The following is a 16,340-nucleotide window of genomic DNA, read 5'->3' as shown; positions in this document are numbered from 1 at the left end:
GTATCTCAACGGAACTTTGGATCAGATACTCAAAATTGAAATTGAGGGTGTTTTGTTATTCGTGTTGCTTGCCATGTTTGGGGTATCTTTATTTAGATATTTTAAGGAGCACTGTCTTGTTGTTTTGAATTTGCTATTCTGGATAGAAGAAACCTCAATAGGAAATGAAACATTCTGCTTAAAATTTATGCTTGATAGATCGCATGTTCGAGTTAAGTATATCAGAGCCTGAAAACAAGCCTAAAGAATTTCTAGCGCAGAATAAATTACTATTTTGATAAGGTAACTAAGTATATTTTTAATTATCTTTTCAATTCTAGCCATGTAGCACAGATAGTTCAAACGTCATTTCTGAGGCAGAATAAATTACTATTTTGATAAGCTCTGATAACTAAGTACAGTATGTGGCCCCCAAAACGGCGATCAAATTTGAAATTTCTCTCAAATCTAGAGGAAAAGATATTTTACAAAAATTTTTGCTGCATGAAAACCTTTAACATCTCTACTTTATTTCCTGGAAGTTCTTTTTCAAAATTATCAATTTCAACAATATTTTTCAATCGCTTAAAGATAGGTAGCTTTTTTCTAATGGCCCCCAAAACGGAGGTTTGAAATGTTAGCGATTTCTCGAGATATCTTTAAGATATGAATACAAAATTTTGACCATAGTTTTAAAATATGATTTAGAGGGTTTTGGGTATAAATTTATTTGATAAAATCTTTACAGTATACCCCTGGTTGTCAAAATGCAGGTTTGGGCCCCCAAAACGGAGGTCTAGTTAAAATCAAATTATTAAGTCCAGTCGTAATAGGGGGAAAAACTATGAACATATTTGTGTTTTCCCTTAAATTTACGACCCTATGGATGTAAAATTTATGATTTTTATGAAATATTTCAAGATTTTCGATATTGCAAATCCAAACTGAAAAATTAGAAATTTTCAAAATGACAATTTTGATTTAACAACGCTTATTAGTTTTGAAAACTCTTATTGACCTAGTTTCATCATGTATGGAAAAGCTGTGAAATTTAGAAAAGCTTAACTGAACTGAAAATATTAGCTTTAAAGATATTTTTTCCTATTTTGCAAAAAAAATGACAGAATTTGCCCATTTGCTGATTCAGCGAAAAATTTTATATATAGTGTTCATTTTTGTTATAACTTCGCTCAGGTGATAGGAATAGAATTCCAAGTTTTTTGCTTTTTTCATATTAGATTTTCGGTTTGTCATGTGATTCTAGGGCCCAACATCTGGTTGACCTTCAGATGCTATATCTTTACCCGCCTAAATCACAGATGTAGCATTTTCTGACGGCATTAGGTGTAGAAGTTCCTATACCCGTTTTCATAATTATTTCAATATCCAAGGAGCTAGAGTGATTATATGCAATTTTATCTAATTTGGGTGTTTAATATTTCCTTCGACGCAAACTATTTATATTGAATCTGTCTCAAACCATCAAAAACCTGCTCATTTTTAGTATAACCATCATTTTTCAAAAAAACAAAAATCGTTAATTCTGATAAATCTACAAGTCAGATCTTCATTTTTTAAAACCTCGTTTTTGGGCCGTTTTGGGCCGTCTCCGTTTTGGGGCCGTCTCCGTTTTGGGGCCATTACTGATAATTCCTTATATACAATTAGCCAGCACAGGGCAGTTCAACGTCATTTCTCATTCAGAGGGAATAGCAATATTTTCCCGATGGTCCTAAATTATCAAATGAACCCTTAGAGTTATTATTCGTCTGTTAAGGTTTGTTTTAATAAGCGTGCTGTTGCTACTCATCAATTAATCGACGCCGAGGCGGTTTCTTTCATAGTGTACGCAATCTCGTTTTGCTTGCTCATTACTTGTCTGCATTTCTTTCGGTTTTTTTAACAGATTACCCAGGTGTTTCTTTTTTCCCTGCATGTCTTTTATTCGGAATGAATAATCGAGACATGAAAATGATATATGTAATCTGTTTTAATGAATAATCTAAATGTATGGAGAGAAGTAGGTTATATGTGGCGCGCTCTTCGCGGCGGAGCGTGATGGAAGGCGTCGTTTCAGTGTGGTTAGATCCACACTTGACCGTTTTACAAGCTTTTTTATATGAATTTTCGGATGTGGAGCAAGATTGGTCAGAACGCGGAAAATAAAGACATTTTAGCTATATCAGCACAATATAACATGAGAGACACGTCTATATGAACATGCTTTATATGCAAGGAACCTTATGTGAAAACAAAACCTTTAACTTCACTCAATGAAAAAAATTGAATTTTTATTGTTTTGGTAGGCTTTTATAAAGTCTTGTATATTTTGGACAATTTCTTGATTTTAAGTAGTTAAATCTAAGAATTACTCTAAATGATAACCGTTCAGTAATTTTGCCTAAAATCTGTGAAATTCCACGATTTTCTTCCAAATCTCTATACCAACTTTCACTTAACTTTATGATATCGTTTGATATTTGAGATGGCGTTATAAGCTTGACTGTAAGCTGAAAATGAGAATTCGTTTCTTGGACTATATACTGTTTAGTTTTTTTACTGTGTCATGATTTCTCACTTTCAGGCGTTAGATACTTTGTTTTATCGCACGTACAAAAACACAAAAGCACGAACAGAAATTGAGAGAGAAATGTTACAGTTTGTCCAAAGGACAATCAATAGTCGTATATTATCATTGGAGTTGGTGGATTATGTGAAGAATGACCGCAATGCTTGTTTGGTGAGAATACTTTATGCAGCTGACTCTCCCAGGGTACACGCTTTTTTTTATAAGAATATCTTCTATAAGAATATCAGGGTGAAAATTGACCAAATCGTAAGAATACCCTCTAGAATACCATCTAGGGTGAATTTCACAGAATTTAATAAGAATACAGCATTTTTTGTTTGGTTAACAGAAAAAAATGCTTCCTTTGTTAGAAATGTAATTTTAATTGATTATTCCTCATGATTGTAAAAAAGTTAAGTCTAAAAAAGTAAGAATACGTTAAGAATATTTCACCCTCAATTTTCCAAAGTTCTTTTTAAGAAAAGCGTGTATTCCAGTTTAAATTTGGTCAAAGTATTTTACTATCACAACAGATCACAATGGAGACAAAAAGGTACCTCTAAGACCAAAGCCGTTTGCGTAGAGATTTCCACTGTTATGACTTTCTTATTTTTCGAAATCCGCGTATAGCTTTCACGATTAAATTTACTTTTTTTCCACAGCTTGATCCATTCAAAGACTTGTTTCTTTGGGCAGTCACGTGCAATAAAATGGAGATTGCAAAAGCGCTTTGGGAGCATGGTGAAAACCCCATTGCTAAAGCGTTGATAGCGCGAAAGATCTTTTTAAAAACAGCTGAAGCTTACACTGACCACTCGCAATATGACGCCCACATCCATGCAAAGTTAGAAGAAAATGCAAGGTATATTTTGCAATCATAACAGGAATATCAATTCACGTTTTCATTACTTGTAGGATATTTTAGGTCTCAAGGTGCAGAGAAGAAATTTTAGCAGAAAGATAATTTGGTGGATTTAGCCAAAATCCCCAAAATTAAGTCCTCACCCAATTTAATTTTTCCCGCCATCCGCCAAATTAAATTCACGCCAAATTAAGATTGTTGTATTTTATTCCTCAAATGTGTGCTATATTGGGCCTTAAAACAGGTTTTTTCTTATTTGATATGGTTTTTGAACCAAAAATATCCTTCATCCGCCAAAATAAATTCCTGCTAAAATAACTTCCCTATGCTTTAATATAAACTCTCTCGTCTTTTCATTGCAGATACTTCAGTGATAAAGCAATACAACTGTTAGAGCAATGTTCAAAAGAGAAGACTGAAGACACTAAGCAACTCATCAACAAACCCATCCCTGGGTGGGGAAAGAAAACCTTGATCGAACTGGCTGCACTATCAGATTTCCAAGAGTTTATTTGCTTGCCGCGTTGTAAAGATATTAACGATCAGAAATGGAGAGCGGGTATCGTACCCATGGATGGAGAGTTCATAAATTTAAAGGTATTTAAATTCAAATATACTCACATTATTGTTATAAAGTTAATTTGTTTAAATTAAGTGAGTTCATATATTAACACGATTTTAATGACACACGACGTCATCTTTTTCATTTTTAGAGTTGAGCCCTTCTACAGTAGAAAAATGGAAATCTTTTGTTTAATTTTCAATATTGGTTTTAATGTGCTCTATGCGGTTGATTGAAGCTTTTAGCAACCTCTCAAAGTGTGACTAAAGCTTAATAACCTTAACCTTGCAATGGTGAGCTATGCCGCGCAACATTACAGTCTAAAACATAATAAATCTTCTTTTCCTTTCTTTTCAGTTATCCTTCACAGTAATACTGTTGTTCTTTCCCTGGTTGTTCTTCATCAGATACAAGAAAGACCAAATTCATTCGTGTAACCGATGCAAGGAAGTCCATGATGGATCGGCTGGGTAATGAAATCTTTTCTCTATATTCCCGTCGGTAAATTGAAACTTTTGTAAAGCTTTAAATAAGACCAAAAAAATGTTTCTTGTAACAGAGCAGAAAAATTGTCTTTGACCTTTGTTTTGGCAGTGAATTTAATTGATTTTCTTTATTAATATCTATATCTCCTTATCAGACCTATTCAAAGACCTTGATAAAGCTTCTTCTCAATGCCCTTTGAATGTTGAAAATAACAATAAACCAAACACGAAGGCATCATTTTCTACTTATTGCGGGGGCTAGAAGTTTTGTCTGTAACATCAATGATTTGGTCAAAAAAAGTCCTCTTAGCCTCTTAAAAAAGGTTCCAAAGTTCTATCTAATTTCTTCCTAAGCACCGCGGTTGCGTCTTAAGAAAGGATCCTAAAAGATCCCTACTATTATGGAATTGTTTATGGTCTTCTCTTTTCTCTAGTCCCCCTGCACAGCCAATCCAACGAAGATCGACACCACTAAAATGTCTCTTCACTAAAGCTGGAGATAAAATCAAAGCATTCTTTTCAGCTCCCATCAGCAAGTTTTGGTGCAATTTCGTAAGTAAAGAATCGTTATACATTTTTTTGAGAACTTAGTTGAAATATCAACTGTAGTTGTAAGTTTTCATAGCTTATGTTAGAAAGAGCATGAAATCTTCATGAAAATGGGCCATCCATTATCTATCCATACAGGGGGATGGACGAACATTTCCAGAGGGTAGTCTGAGAAAAAAAATAGTTTTTTCATTTTTTCAAGGTGGTAAAATGTTATTTTAAAATTTCCAGGGTAAAAGACTGATTTTAGTTCGTCCACCCTCACTTTTAGCTATGAAAATAATTTTTCTGAGGGTTTTTTTCCAAATTTTACCATTTTCCAGGGGGTATCCACACATTTTCAATAATTTTCTTTGCCTTTGAAAAGGTTCGTCCACCCCCTTGTATGGTGTTTGAATGGAATGGCCCAATAGTTCAGAAGAGATTCCAAAATTCATTCTCTCCTTCTTGGTGGAGCTATCAAGGAATAAATGATAATTACAAAACAGTTAAGACAAACCTGTAGCAATCCAGTTATGGAATTAAAAGAGAAAAGAAAATGTTAAAATGTTGTTCCCGTGATTTCCAACTTTCAACTAAAGGGACTCTATAAGCTATTTCGTATTAGTATGATTAGAATATTTTTAAATTCGTGGTCACGCAGTCTGGTAGTGGACCGAGAAGTTTGTTCCTTCTTCAAAGCATATGGTAGAAAATTCGTTAAAATTATATCCTTTAACAGTGTTTTCCCCAATTTTAGATTTCCTACATATATTTTCTGATGTTCTTCAATTTTATGGCGTTGAATCAATTAGACGAAGGGCCTGGTAAACTGGCTTATGTGCTGTTGTGTTACATTATCGCTTTTACACTGGAAGAAATACGACAGGTACACGTTTTTTATAAGAACAAACTATATAAGAGCAGTAAAAACATAAGGTTCCATTTGGTTAACCTAAAAATCCCTTAATAAAAGAAGTTTGACATTTTGGAAAGCTTGAAAGTGTAGCCTTGAAACTGCTCGAAAAATGAAATTATACTGAAAAAATGGTTTGTGCAAGAAGATTTGCTTATTTTATTGTTTAAGCAGGTCTTGCCACGAGATCACCTTGATCACCAGTTCCCCCAGTCAAAGTTTTCCCTCTTTATTTTCCCGCAGCAAATTTAAAATTTTATTTCACTCCATACCTCAAGAAAGGGGCGATATCTTCTCCTTTTATAGGGGGGGGGGGAGCACTATGTCCTTCCATGTTCTGAAATGTTCAATCTTACTTTTGATTTAGATTAAAGATGAAATTGGTCTTAAGTTCAAACACAAATTGAGGCGTTATTTCAAGAGCACATGGAACAAACTAGAAACCGTATCTATCGTCATTTTCATCGGAGCTTTCACATTACATTTCCAACCGATTGAGCGGGAAGAATATCGCTCGTACGCCCGCTTCATGTATTCGGCCGTTCTTTTCTTATGTGTGATGAAACTCTTACAGTTGCTTTCATTGTTTAGGAAGATTGGAGTCTACGTTGTGATGCTGCAGAAAATGGTAAGTTTTCTTCGCTCTAACTTTAACCCTTCAAATCTGAGTGACCTGTATATACGTTCAAAATTATCCAATATAGGGAAAGTTTGATCGATTATTAAGAGAACTTATCAAATAATATGTAGACCGTCGAACTAACCGAGAGCTTCATCTGTATGTCCTAAATTTATACAGGTTTCTACCTATTATATTTCAGTTGATAGACGTGGCATATTTTGTATTGATCCTCGCTGTGTTGGTGATCGGTTATGCAGTGGCTCGGTTCTCTGTCTTGTATCCAAAAGAGCGATTTGGATTTTCCAGCAAATCCACCCCAAACTTGATGCGAAAAGTGTTTCTGGTTCCCATCTTTCAGTTGTTTGGTGAAAGCTTTATTGATAAACCAGAAGAAGCTGAGGGAGCAAGTAAGATTTGGTACCTTCTCTTTTTATAAGAACTACCTTAAGGGAACTTATTTTGGCAGGAACTAATTTTGGCGGATTTGGTGAATTTAGACAAAAATATTCCCGCCAAAATTGAATATTTTGCTCACTCGTCAAAATAAGTTCCCGCCAAAATTTTTTTTGTTTTCTTGCTTAAATAACCCCTGAAATTCATCAAAATTGTTCAAAATAAGACAAAATAGAACAGATTTACGCCAAAATAAGCTCCCGCCAAAATTAAAAGTCTTTAAGATTTTTGCTGAACGCCAAAATTAGTTCACGCCAAAATTAGTTCACGCCAAAATAAGTTCCCTTAAGGTAGTAAATTTTGTTGAATTTCAGGTTGGACTATTTGAGACTCTACTCTTACTACTTTAACCTTTAATTTGCTAAAGTTTAGCGAAAGCCAAAGTGGAAGCCAAACTTTACTTTGAACTCTTAATAGTGTATAACAGGTCAAGCTCTGTACTACTTTAATGGGATAAATTTTCGCGCGGATTAAATATCGCGGATTTTGCGGATTTCAGTGTTATCCGCGAAATATTTTTTAACAAACTCAAATAATGTTAAATAACTAACTTTAAAATATTTACTGGCATCAAAGAAGCGCTAATAATTTGTATCTCAACAACCAATATGCACAATTTGGCAGTAAAAGCACAAAAGGACAAAATCGTGAAAATATTGTTTTCTAATTGTGTCTTCCGCGAAATTAAGTCTCCGCAAAATCTCAAAATTTTGCGGATATGCTCAAACGCGAAAATTCGTCCCATCAAAGTAGTTTTCGCAAAAATTAAAATATTGCTTCCTCGCCAAGATAAGCTCTCGCCAAAAACGAAAAATTTTCTCATCATTTTCAAAGATAACCCCTTGTTTGGATGATTTTTGCTCGTCGGATTAGTTCTGACCCAAATTGGTTGTAAGTATTAGGTTAGCTATAGAATATGTAAAATCTCGGGGTACACCCAATATACTCCAGTTACAAATTTACCAGCCGGTACACCCAACCTATTTTTGTTGTCATTTTTTAGCTTTGTTCCCATCTGGGGTACCTATTTTCACTACAATCCGAGCAATTATTTCTTCCCAGAGCCTGTCCAAGTTTTTGTCCCAATCTACTTTAGAGTCGGTATGATTAATGTTTGACATTTTTATCTCTGTACATATTTTTCAAACGAAAAGTTATTATTATTATTTTTTTAGCTTTATATATACCAATAATGTTAATGGTAATAAAAGAGAAGTAAAAAAAAAGATTTTCTTTGTAGATAACATCACAGTTTTTGGAACGCCAGAATATAACAACATTGAAGGATATGGGGAGGTAGTGGTCTTGTGGTTCACCTTCATTTATATGGTGCTAACAAGTCTCCTATTGGTCAATATGCTCATTGCTGTCTTCAAGTAAGTTATTCGACTGCCTGAGTGTAGTTTTAACAGTGTAGATATAAAGTAAAATCTCGTTTTTACATTGAAATAAATTTTTGCAACCTCTAGCATTTGTAGCATTTATCAGGAGGGGGTCGGGCTCAAAATCGTCGAATCGATAACGGCCGTTGAACCGGAAAGAGCATCCAGTTGTCGAATGGAGCTTCCGTCCGTCGAAATGACCATCCGGCCGTCAAAAAGAACATCCAGCTGTCGAAGTGACCAGGCGGGAATCTTGTTCAAAAGCGGACGGGACCCTAATCTTGTTAAAACGATCAATGGGGATCCCAAATTTTTCGAAAGTGGACTCCTTTTTGAGAGGACTCAAAAAATTTGTAAATAGTGGACCTCTAAACCTCTAAAGGAGGATCCCAAATTTGTCAAAAGTGAACCTCTAATGAAGGAGGACCCGAAACCTGTCGCAGGTGAGGACCCTTAAAGGAGGACCCCAAATTTGTCTAAAGCGTGGAACCCTAAATGAGGACTCCAAATTTGTGGTGAGTAGAGTCCTCTCTCAGTCCCTACAAGAAAGAAGACTCCAAGTTTTTGAAAAGTGGACCTCTATTGGAGGACCCCAAATTTGTCAAAATTCGACCCAACGAAGGATTCCAAATTTTTGGAAAGTAAACCCGCCTATAGGAGGACCATAAATCTTGTCAATGGTCTGCTCTCGAAAAATTTGGGGTCTTAATTAAGGTGTGTCCGGCTTTAACAAGATTAAGGTCCTCATTAGGGATCCTGGGGTCCAGGTGGTGTCCGTTTTAGTCAATATACCCGCCTGGTCGCTCTGACGGCTAGATGTTCGTTTCGACGGCTAGATGCTCCTTTCGACGAGTGGATGTTCGTATTGACGGCCAGACGGGCATTTCGACCGCTGGATGATCATTTCAACGGCTGGAAGCTCCATTTGACGACTTGATACTCATTTCGATGACTGGATGCTCATTCCGGTTCAACGGCCGGATGCTTAGTGCGACGGCCGGATGTTCATCCCGGATGCTTTATCAATTCAACGATTTTGAGCCCGCCCCGCCTGATAAGCATCTTTCGTGGGACGCTTCCGCGTATTATTGGTTCGAATAAAGATACAGTTGACGCTTTCTAATTCGATCTTCAAGGGGAATTGAATGTTCATCGAATAAGGGAGCTTATCGAATAAGGGAGTGTCGTTTATGAGAGTTTCTTGTTGACGGGGACTTTAAATTTCATCGAATAACGGAGCCTATCGAATAGTAGAACGTCGAATTAGAGAGCGTCAACTGTAGATATTTTGAGACTTTTTTGAGGGGGCCTGCGAATTAGGCCTGGCAAAGGCTTTTATAACCCCCAAAGTGAGTAAAACCATTCCCCAGATGAAATTCGATAGATAATACAACATGACTTCTTCATAACCAGAATTTCATCATTCTCTGTTTTTCCAGTTTCACGTATTCAGTAGTGGAGAAAAATGCTGACGAGGTGTGGCATTGGCAAAATTATAATTTGGTGCGAGAATATGAAGGTAAATCGAGGTTTCCAGCTCCTTTTAGCATCTTGTCTCACCTCCGAGATCTGGTGGTATACTTATGGAAGAAAATCAAGAAGAGAAAACCAAAGCCTGATACCAGCTCTGGCAATGATAAAACGGACAGCAAAGGTAAATACTTAATACTTATGACGAGAAATTTTTAAACACGTTCGCTGCCGAATACTAGTTTTCTCGTAGTAGAGTAGGGGTCAAAATACCAGCTGTATTTTCGGTACTTTATAGGCTTTTTTTCTTGCTTACTTTTTTATCGCATTTTTGGAATCTACGTGAAATTCGTCAATTGAAGGTTTTTGAAGGACAACTCCGGCCACAGGAGCCTCTGAAACTTGCGATGAAATTCCAAAAGGTCAAATTTTTAAAAGGGCTCGGTAGTGAACGTGGTGGTAAAGAATCTTTTATACTTTTGTCGTAGGTTGCTCAACGAAACATCGCTCTTTGAACGAGTACTTCAACGAACAAGCTGAATTAAATGAATTGATCCAATTCGAACGAGATTGTCTTGGACACCATTTAAACGAACTCATCAAACAAGAAAAGGCTCAGGAAGAAGCACAAAGGAAAATCTTGAAACAGTTGACCACAGAAACGAATAAGAAACAATATTGGAGATGGCCAGCTATAAATTTATCACGGAGAAAGAACTCTATCACTGGCCTTGATGTTGCTAGGTAGTAATCTTATTGAGAAAATTTAATGAAGTATCTAATATAAAACTACAAAAAGTTAAACATGAAGCGTAAACAATGCTTTTACCATAGTACGTTACCAACAAATCGAAGCCGAAACATTCACGTGTAGGAAGCCTTTTTTATTAACGAAATTTGAAATGTTCTTCTGAGTGAAAAATCGACACAAAAAAACATAAATTTTCAAGTTTCAGTCTTTAGAAAGTTTTAATGCTAATAATATTATCCTTTAATATTTTAGACCAAACAGTCAACCAACATCACCATTGACAAGGGCGTTCACATCGCCACCGGACTTGGTCAAACCAAAGTAAAGTGGTCTAAAAAAAATTCACCATTGTACACATATATCCATTCAAGGGTTAAAGTAATTTGTATGTTGTACCCAGCTGGCACAGTACGTCAAAACAAACGTTCAAATGACGTCCCTAACGTTCACATAGCGTTAGTTGAACGTCAAAACAACGTTGTGTACCACAGCTGGGACCATATTGTTTGGACATATAAACTAAGGATGGTCGCTGGACACCAGTTCTTCAGTTTATCCTTCACCCTGTACCTTGATTTGTATAATTTTTCTCGGCCTATGAATGTGATCATTACTGGATAACCACCGCATCGTGCTACTTATGTACTGGACAATGAACTTGAAAGTGTTGTGAACTGAAAAGGAATGTTTTGGTACGCAAGTAAAAATTTCAAAATTATCTCATAACTGTTATATATAAAGGATAAAATCTGTATGGAATTTCATTTTGTAGAATTTCAATTTATATTTGCAGCTCGTTATTAGATATTATTGACCATTAGCTCGTAATTGACACATTGAGCTTTCAAAATCTGCAGTTTAGCGGTTAAATTCTGTAGACATGTAGCTCAAAGTCGTAGCACGACAATGAAACTCAATCGATTTAACTTGTTGCTCGTCAGGTAGACTGATGTAAAGAGGTGCTAATTTTAGATGAATTTTGAGCTACATTTTCGAGGCTGAAATATCGAGTGAAAATCGACAAATATTTTTAGAAAAGTCTCTTTAAGGGTCCCTAAAACGCCAATTTTCCTCTCTCATTTTGGGAAAAGTCTCTCTAAGGGTCCCAAAAACGCCAATTTTTCCTCTCTCTAAGGGTCGATTTTCGATTTTTGGCTCGGACATAACCGTCACCTCGTAAACCTATTACCCGCCGGTCCTTTAACCAAGGCTGTTACCAAATATTGTAAATTTCCTAAGCTCCCGCATATTATTGACTTGTTGATGCTTTATGATAGCTCCAGATATTACCATAACATGGCATTCCATGTCTGGTTTTGAAACGCGAAAGATTACGTAATTCAAAAACAAAGAGTCATTCCATACGCCATTTCGGAGTTCACGACGCCATTTTGTAAGCGGAGCAAATCTAATGGCGGGGGTGCAGTCGGCCTCAACTAGAGAATCATTTCATAGAGCCGTATGCTACGATCTCGGACTATTATCGAGTTGTACCCGACTGAGACGGAGCAAAACAAGCACCCTAGGGTGATTCCTCCAGCACTCCCTCGTCGTGTCTACACAAAAAGTAAACAAACCTTTAAAAATTCGATTGAAACTCATCCTCAAACAGTCAGACAGTCAAAATATAATTTTCCACTTAGAACTAAATCTATCATGGATGTCACTACACAAAACCTAAATATTACTCTTTTTTAGCTTATCAAGAGTCCTCCATTCTTCATCGTATCTGATTGTTCACATCTAAAAAAACAATGCTGTGACTGGGGTCTTTCTATGTATATAATCATATCAAAGAAAACAGGAATCAAACAAAAGGAATCTCCTCTAAAGAATTGTTCCGATTCCCTTTTTCTAGGTATTTTCCATTGGAAATTCCCATGCCTCAAAGCAATGATAAATAATATCAGAACATATTTTTGCTAATTATACATCAGTTTGTTATTGTTTTGTATACAGAGTTTTATATATTCAACATGAATTTGTGATTAACAAAACAAATACTGCTAAATACTGCTTTTAGCTCAATAAAAAAAAAAATAAATAAGATCTATTAATTAGGAGAACAATGGTGTAAAAAATTTGATGATATATTAGAAATTCAACTAAAAGGAAGAATAAGTTTGAGTATGCTAGCTATTCATAAGTAAATTTTTGTAAGAAAAAACCACGATCATTTGTTTTATAAAGTCTTAAAGCAGCTGTGGTGAGAGCAAATTTGTCCGTACATAATCCATAATTTATTACCGTTGACTGTCTATATACAAAGTCTTGATGATTATACCCAACACAGTCTAAGATATATAAATCAGATCAAGCAAAGGTTACACACACAGACAGAGAAGAAGGTTATACCTGCCTAACTAATCCAGTATATACATAATACTGTAAAAAGACAATGATAAAGCAGTAATCAAACACTTTTATGGTAATTTAGTGAGCAAATACAAAAAGACAGCCTTCTCTTTCCATTTTCCATCCACCAAGAAATGAGAAACTGCAGAATAGTTTTTAGAAAGGGGATTCTGTTTTGTTTACAAAGGAATCTCCGCCGGTCTCTGCCCTTCCACGGCCATTTTTTGCTCCGCCTGCAAATTTTGCAGGCGTCGCGAACTCCGAAATTTTTTTTTTTTTTTTTTGACAATAAGAAATTTTATTTCGAATAAACTATAAAATCAACAACATTTACAGAGGTATCCAAATCTTCCACATAACTATGAATGAAATCAATTAGTAAATTTATAAAATATATTTTATGACAAATACCCAATCGACTCACTGATTGTGATATCCTCAAAGTCTTTTGTTGTGATTTTGTTTTTCAAAGTTCTACTTCCTCTCAGGCAGAGAACGGTGGATCTTATAAGGGCAAGTCCTAGCTTTGTCCGCAACCAGTTGAGGGTGACAGACAGTAGTTCATCACGTTTGTCTGATAATAGGATTGCAAGAGCTTTTATGAAATGACTGGCTTCCCTTCCATAACCTCCGAAAACTGAACCGAACTCCGAAATGGCGTTTGATGACGTTTAAAGGGACATAAAAGTAGTAAAATGTAAACATTGCGCAAACCACGTGTCATTAAAGAGAACAATTAAAATCACGTGTCCAAAACAAACTTGTAAAACAATTGAACAATCAAAATTAGCCATATTTGGCTTGATTTTTTATTTTGACATGTGACATTTGTTTTGATTTTTTATCTGCTGCATACAGTTTGTTTACAAATTTCGCAAGTACTGTAATGTCCCTTTAATAAGGTCCCCTTATCTGAGAGGGGAAACTCACATCACCACCAACACAGAGTTTTCTCTGAAGTCCATCAGTAGTAACGTAACTAAAGCCTGGATTACACGGGGAGAGTTTGAAAATGTCCATATATTTGTTATTATTCTGTAAATATAGTAGTTTTGTTATTATAAGTTTTGTAAAAATTTTGTATGTCATTGTTTAATGAAAAACTATTATATCTGAATACACCATTTTTCACTAAAAGTTCCAATCCTGCACTTTTTATACGAACAACCCAAGAACATTTTAAGGCTTCTTAAATACCTAATTTCTTTGGAAAATGGCGAAAATAAGAACATTTTTAGGCTTAAAAAGTTAAGAACATCCGAAGGATTAAAAAATGTTGCGTATGTTTTTATAAAAAGTTAAAAAAAAATGTTTTTTTAACTTTATAGTCAAGGTTTTTTAAAAAAACATTTCTTGTATTCATGCTTGCACGGCTACTTTTGTTGCAATGAATAAATGACGATTTGATTGAAAATTTTAGTTTTAAAAATGAGAAGAATATCTTTGGGGATATGCTTACACTTTGATAATAAAACTTAGATTTCAGTGTTTTGACGAGACAGGGGTATAATCAAGGTCATCTAACGTATTCTTTTTGTCTAAGGTAACCCTCATATTTCTAGAAAATCTCTCCGCCGACTGCATCACAACCCCTTTCAACCTCGTTCCCCTGAGTATTATCAGCTTTTTGATGCTTACTGATAGTGCTAGATAATAGCGAGGTTAAGCAGGAGTTTATTTTGTACCGTAAGCGCTCTATACCGTGGGATTTTCGCGGGCTAGCGCCAAACTCCTGAGGCTGCTTGTGTCCTGTGGATTTTGACCTGTACGTCGTTGGTTGGGGAGTGGATCTAGGCCGTGAAATTATAAGTCTGAAAAAGAAAGCTGAAAAACAAAAACCAAACAAAATTTTTTGAAGCTGGAACCGAAAGTGAAAGGCGGCAAAACAAACATTATGTCACACGGCATAGATAGCCTCTCTGCTTAACTGTTTTTTTCCTTGATGCCGTGACGTTATAGGAGTCAGGCTAAAACAACCCGGACTGAGCCTAAAACCCTACGGTACGGCACAAAATAAACTCCTGCTTAACCTCGCTAATACACTCATTTCGTTTTATAAGCATAGCGTTTATAAGCATACTGAAGCTCAAATTTCCAGAAAAATTTAGCATATGCTAAGCATACCTTGCACGGCGGCAAAATATGGTCAAAAATCTCCCACTAGCCTTAATTTACCTTATATATTGTTTTTGTGTTGCCAAACCAATGGATATTCATAAATGTTATGATTTTCCAAAAAAAATTCAAAATTTGAAAATTTTCAAAACTCGTTTCCAGTCCCTTTTTTGGCAGTTTTTTGAAAAAAACCAAACTGAAAAGTTGTTTTTGAATTTTGAAATTAATTTTATTGGAAAGAGGGGAAAATTCTGCGTTCGAAAATGGGGTCACTTTTATTTCTACAAAAATCTGAAGCCGAAATATCGAGTTTTAAAGCTTTTTGAAGACTGGGACGAGGTTGCTAAATTTAAAACTGGCAAATTTCCAGGGGGTTATGTCGAAAATTTGTCAAAAATATTTTATTGGCTTAAACGACTGAAAATCATCTTTTCTTTTGATAAAGTAACATTCCAAGAGAGTTAAAGGCGTAGTTTTTTTCAAAAAATAAGCAGAAAGATTGAATTTTATGAGAGTTTCTACAGAAAATTAAAGTTTAAAAGTTATTTTACTCAAAACTTTAGTTTTAGAAATTCCACACCCTATTTAAACACCCTCTTAGAGTTGTCGTAAAATCACCAAATTTGGTAGGGAGACTCCCTATGAGAAAATAACAATTTTGAGCTTTAGAATTTTTTTTATTCCGATTTCCCGATTTTTAATACCGGAAAAACCCGATTTTGACCCCCGTCTTTTTAAAGAATGTTGCCTAGCAACAAGATAAAGGCCTAAAATGAAAAAGTCTCAAGCCCAAAAATTTTGCTTTTGTTTAACCTTACTTCATACCAAATTTCAAGTCTGTAGCTTATCGGGAACATACTGTTTAAATACCCCCCTAAGCATTTCCAAGCCAAATTGCCTAATCGATCGTTGGTTTTTACCTTATATGGGCATAACTAAAAATTCAATTTCTCGACTTTGGAATTGGTCTATATAAAAAGTGACCCCATTTTCGAACACTACTCATCAAGAGCTATCGGATGAAGGTATTACTTTTACGCTATTTCGAAGTTTTTTTTCCTTCAAAATTTTGATGACGTCATTTTTCGGTCACGTGAAAATTTTTTTTCCAAAAAACTTTTTCAATTTTTTTTGGAAAACTGTTTCAAAGGTTGATATGGTAAAAGAAATGTTGTGTAGTCTATATAACAATCAAAAAACACCCTTGTTCAACAAGGTTGCTCAGCAAGTGGGAGAAAAACAGCCAAAAATGACCACCGTGTTGAGGCTCAGCCAAAGAAACTTCTAGAAT

The 16,340-nt window shown here is 35.4% G+C and overlaps 1 protein-coding gene across 1 annotated transcript; it reads left to right on the top strand.

The window, feature by feature from the left end:
* Nucleotides 1-2,566: 2,566 nt before the first annotated feature.
* LOC136799964 (transient receptor potential cation channel subfamily M member 1-like) lies at nt 2,567-11,936 on the top strand. Its single transcript, XM_067056583.1, has 12 exons — nt 2,567-2,719; nt 3,211-3,410; nt 3,773-4,007; nt 4,330-4,442; nt 4,892-5,009; nt 5,746-5,874; nt 6,269-6,529; nt 6,723-6,930; nt 8,217-8,352; nt 9,798-10,012; nt 10,317-10,572; nt 10,832-11,936. The coding sequence occupies exons 1-12, from the start codon at nt 2,630-2,632 to the stop codon at nt 10,902-10,904; spliced, it is 2,034 nt and encodes a 677-aa protein (XP_066912684.1). The 5' UTR covers nt 2,567-2,629; the 3' UTR covers nt 10,905-11,936.
* Nucleotides 11,937-16,340: the final 4,404 nt, after the last annotated feature.

Source organism: Clytia hemisphaerica, unplaced genomic scaffold (genome assembly GCF_902728285.1).
Source record: "Clytia hemisphaerica strain Z4C2 unplaced genomic scaffold, Clytia hemisphaerica genome assembly, whole genome shotgun sequence".
Taxonomy (NCBI): Eukaryota; Metazoa; Cnidaria; class Hydrozoa; order Leptothecata; family Clytiidae; genus Clytia; species Clytia hemisphaerica.
The sequence above is the reverse complement of the archived record's forward strand: the minus strand, read 5'-3'. Positions and strand labels throughout refer to the sequence as shown.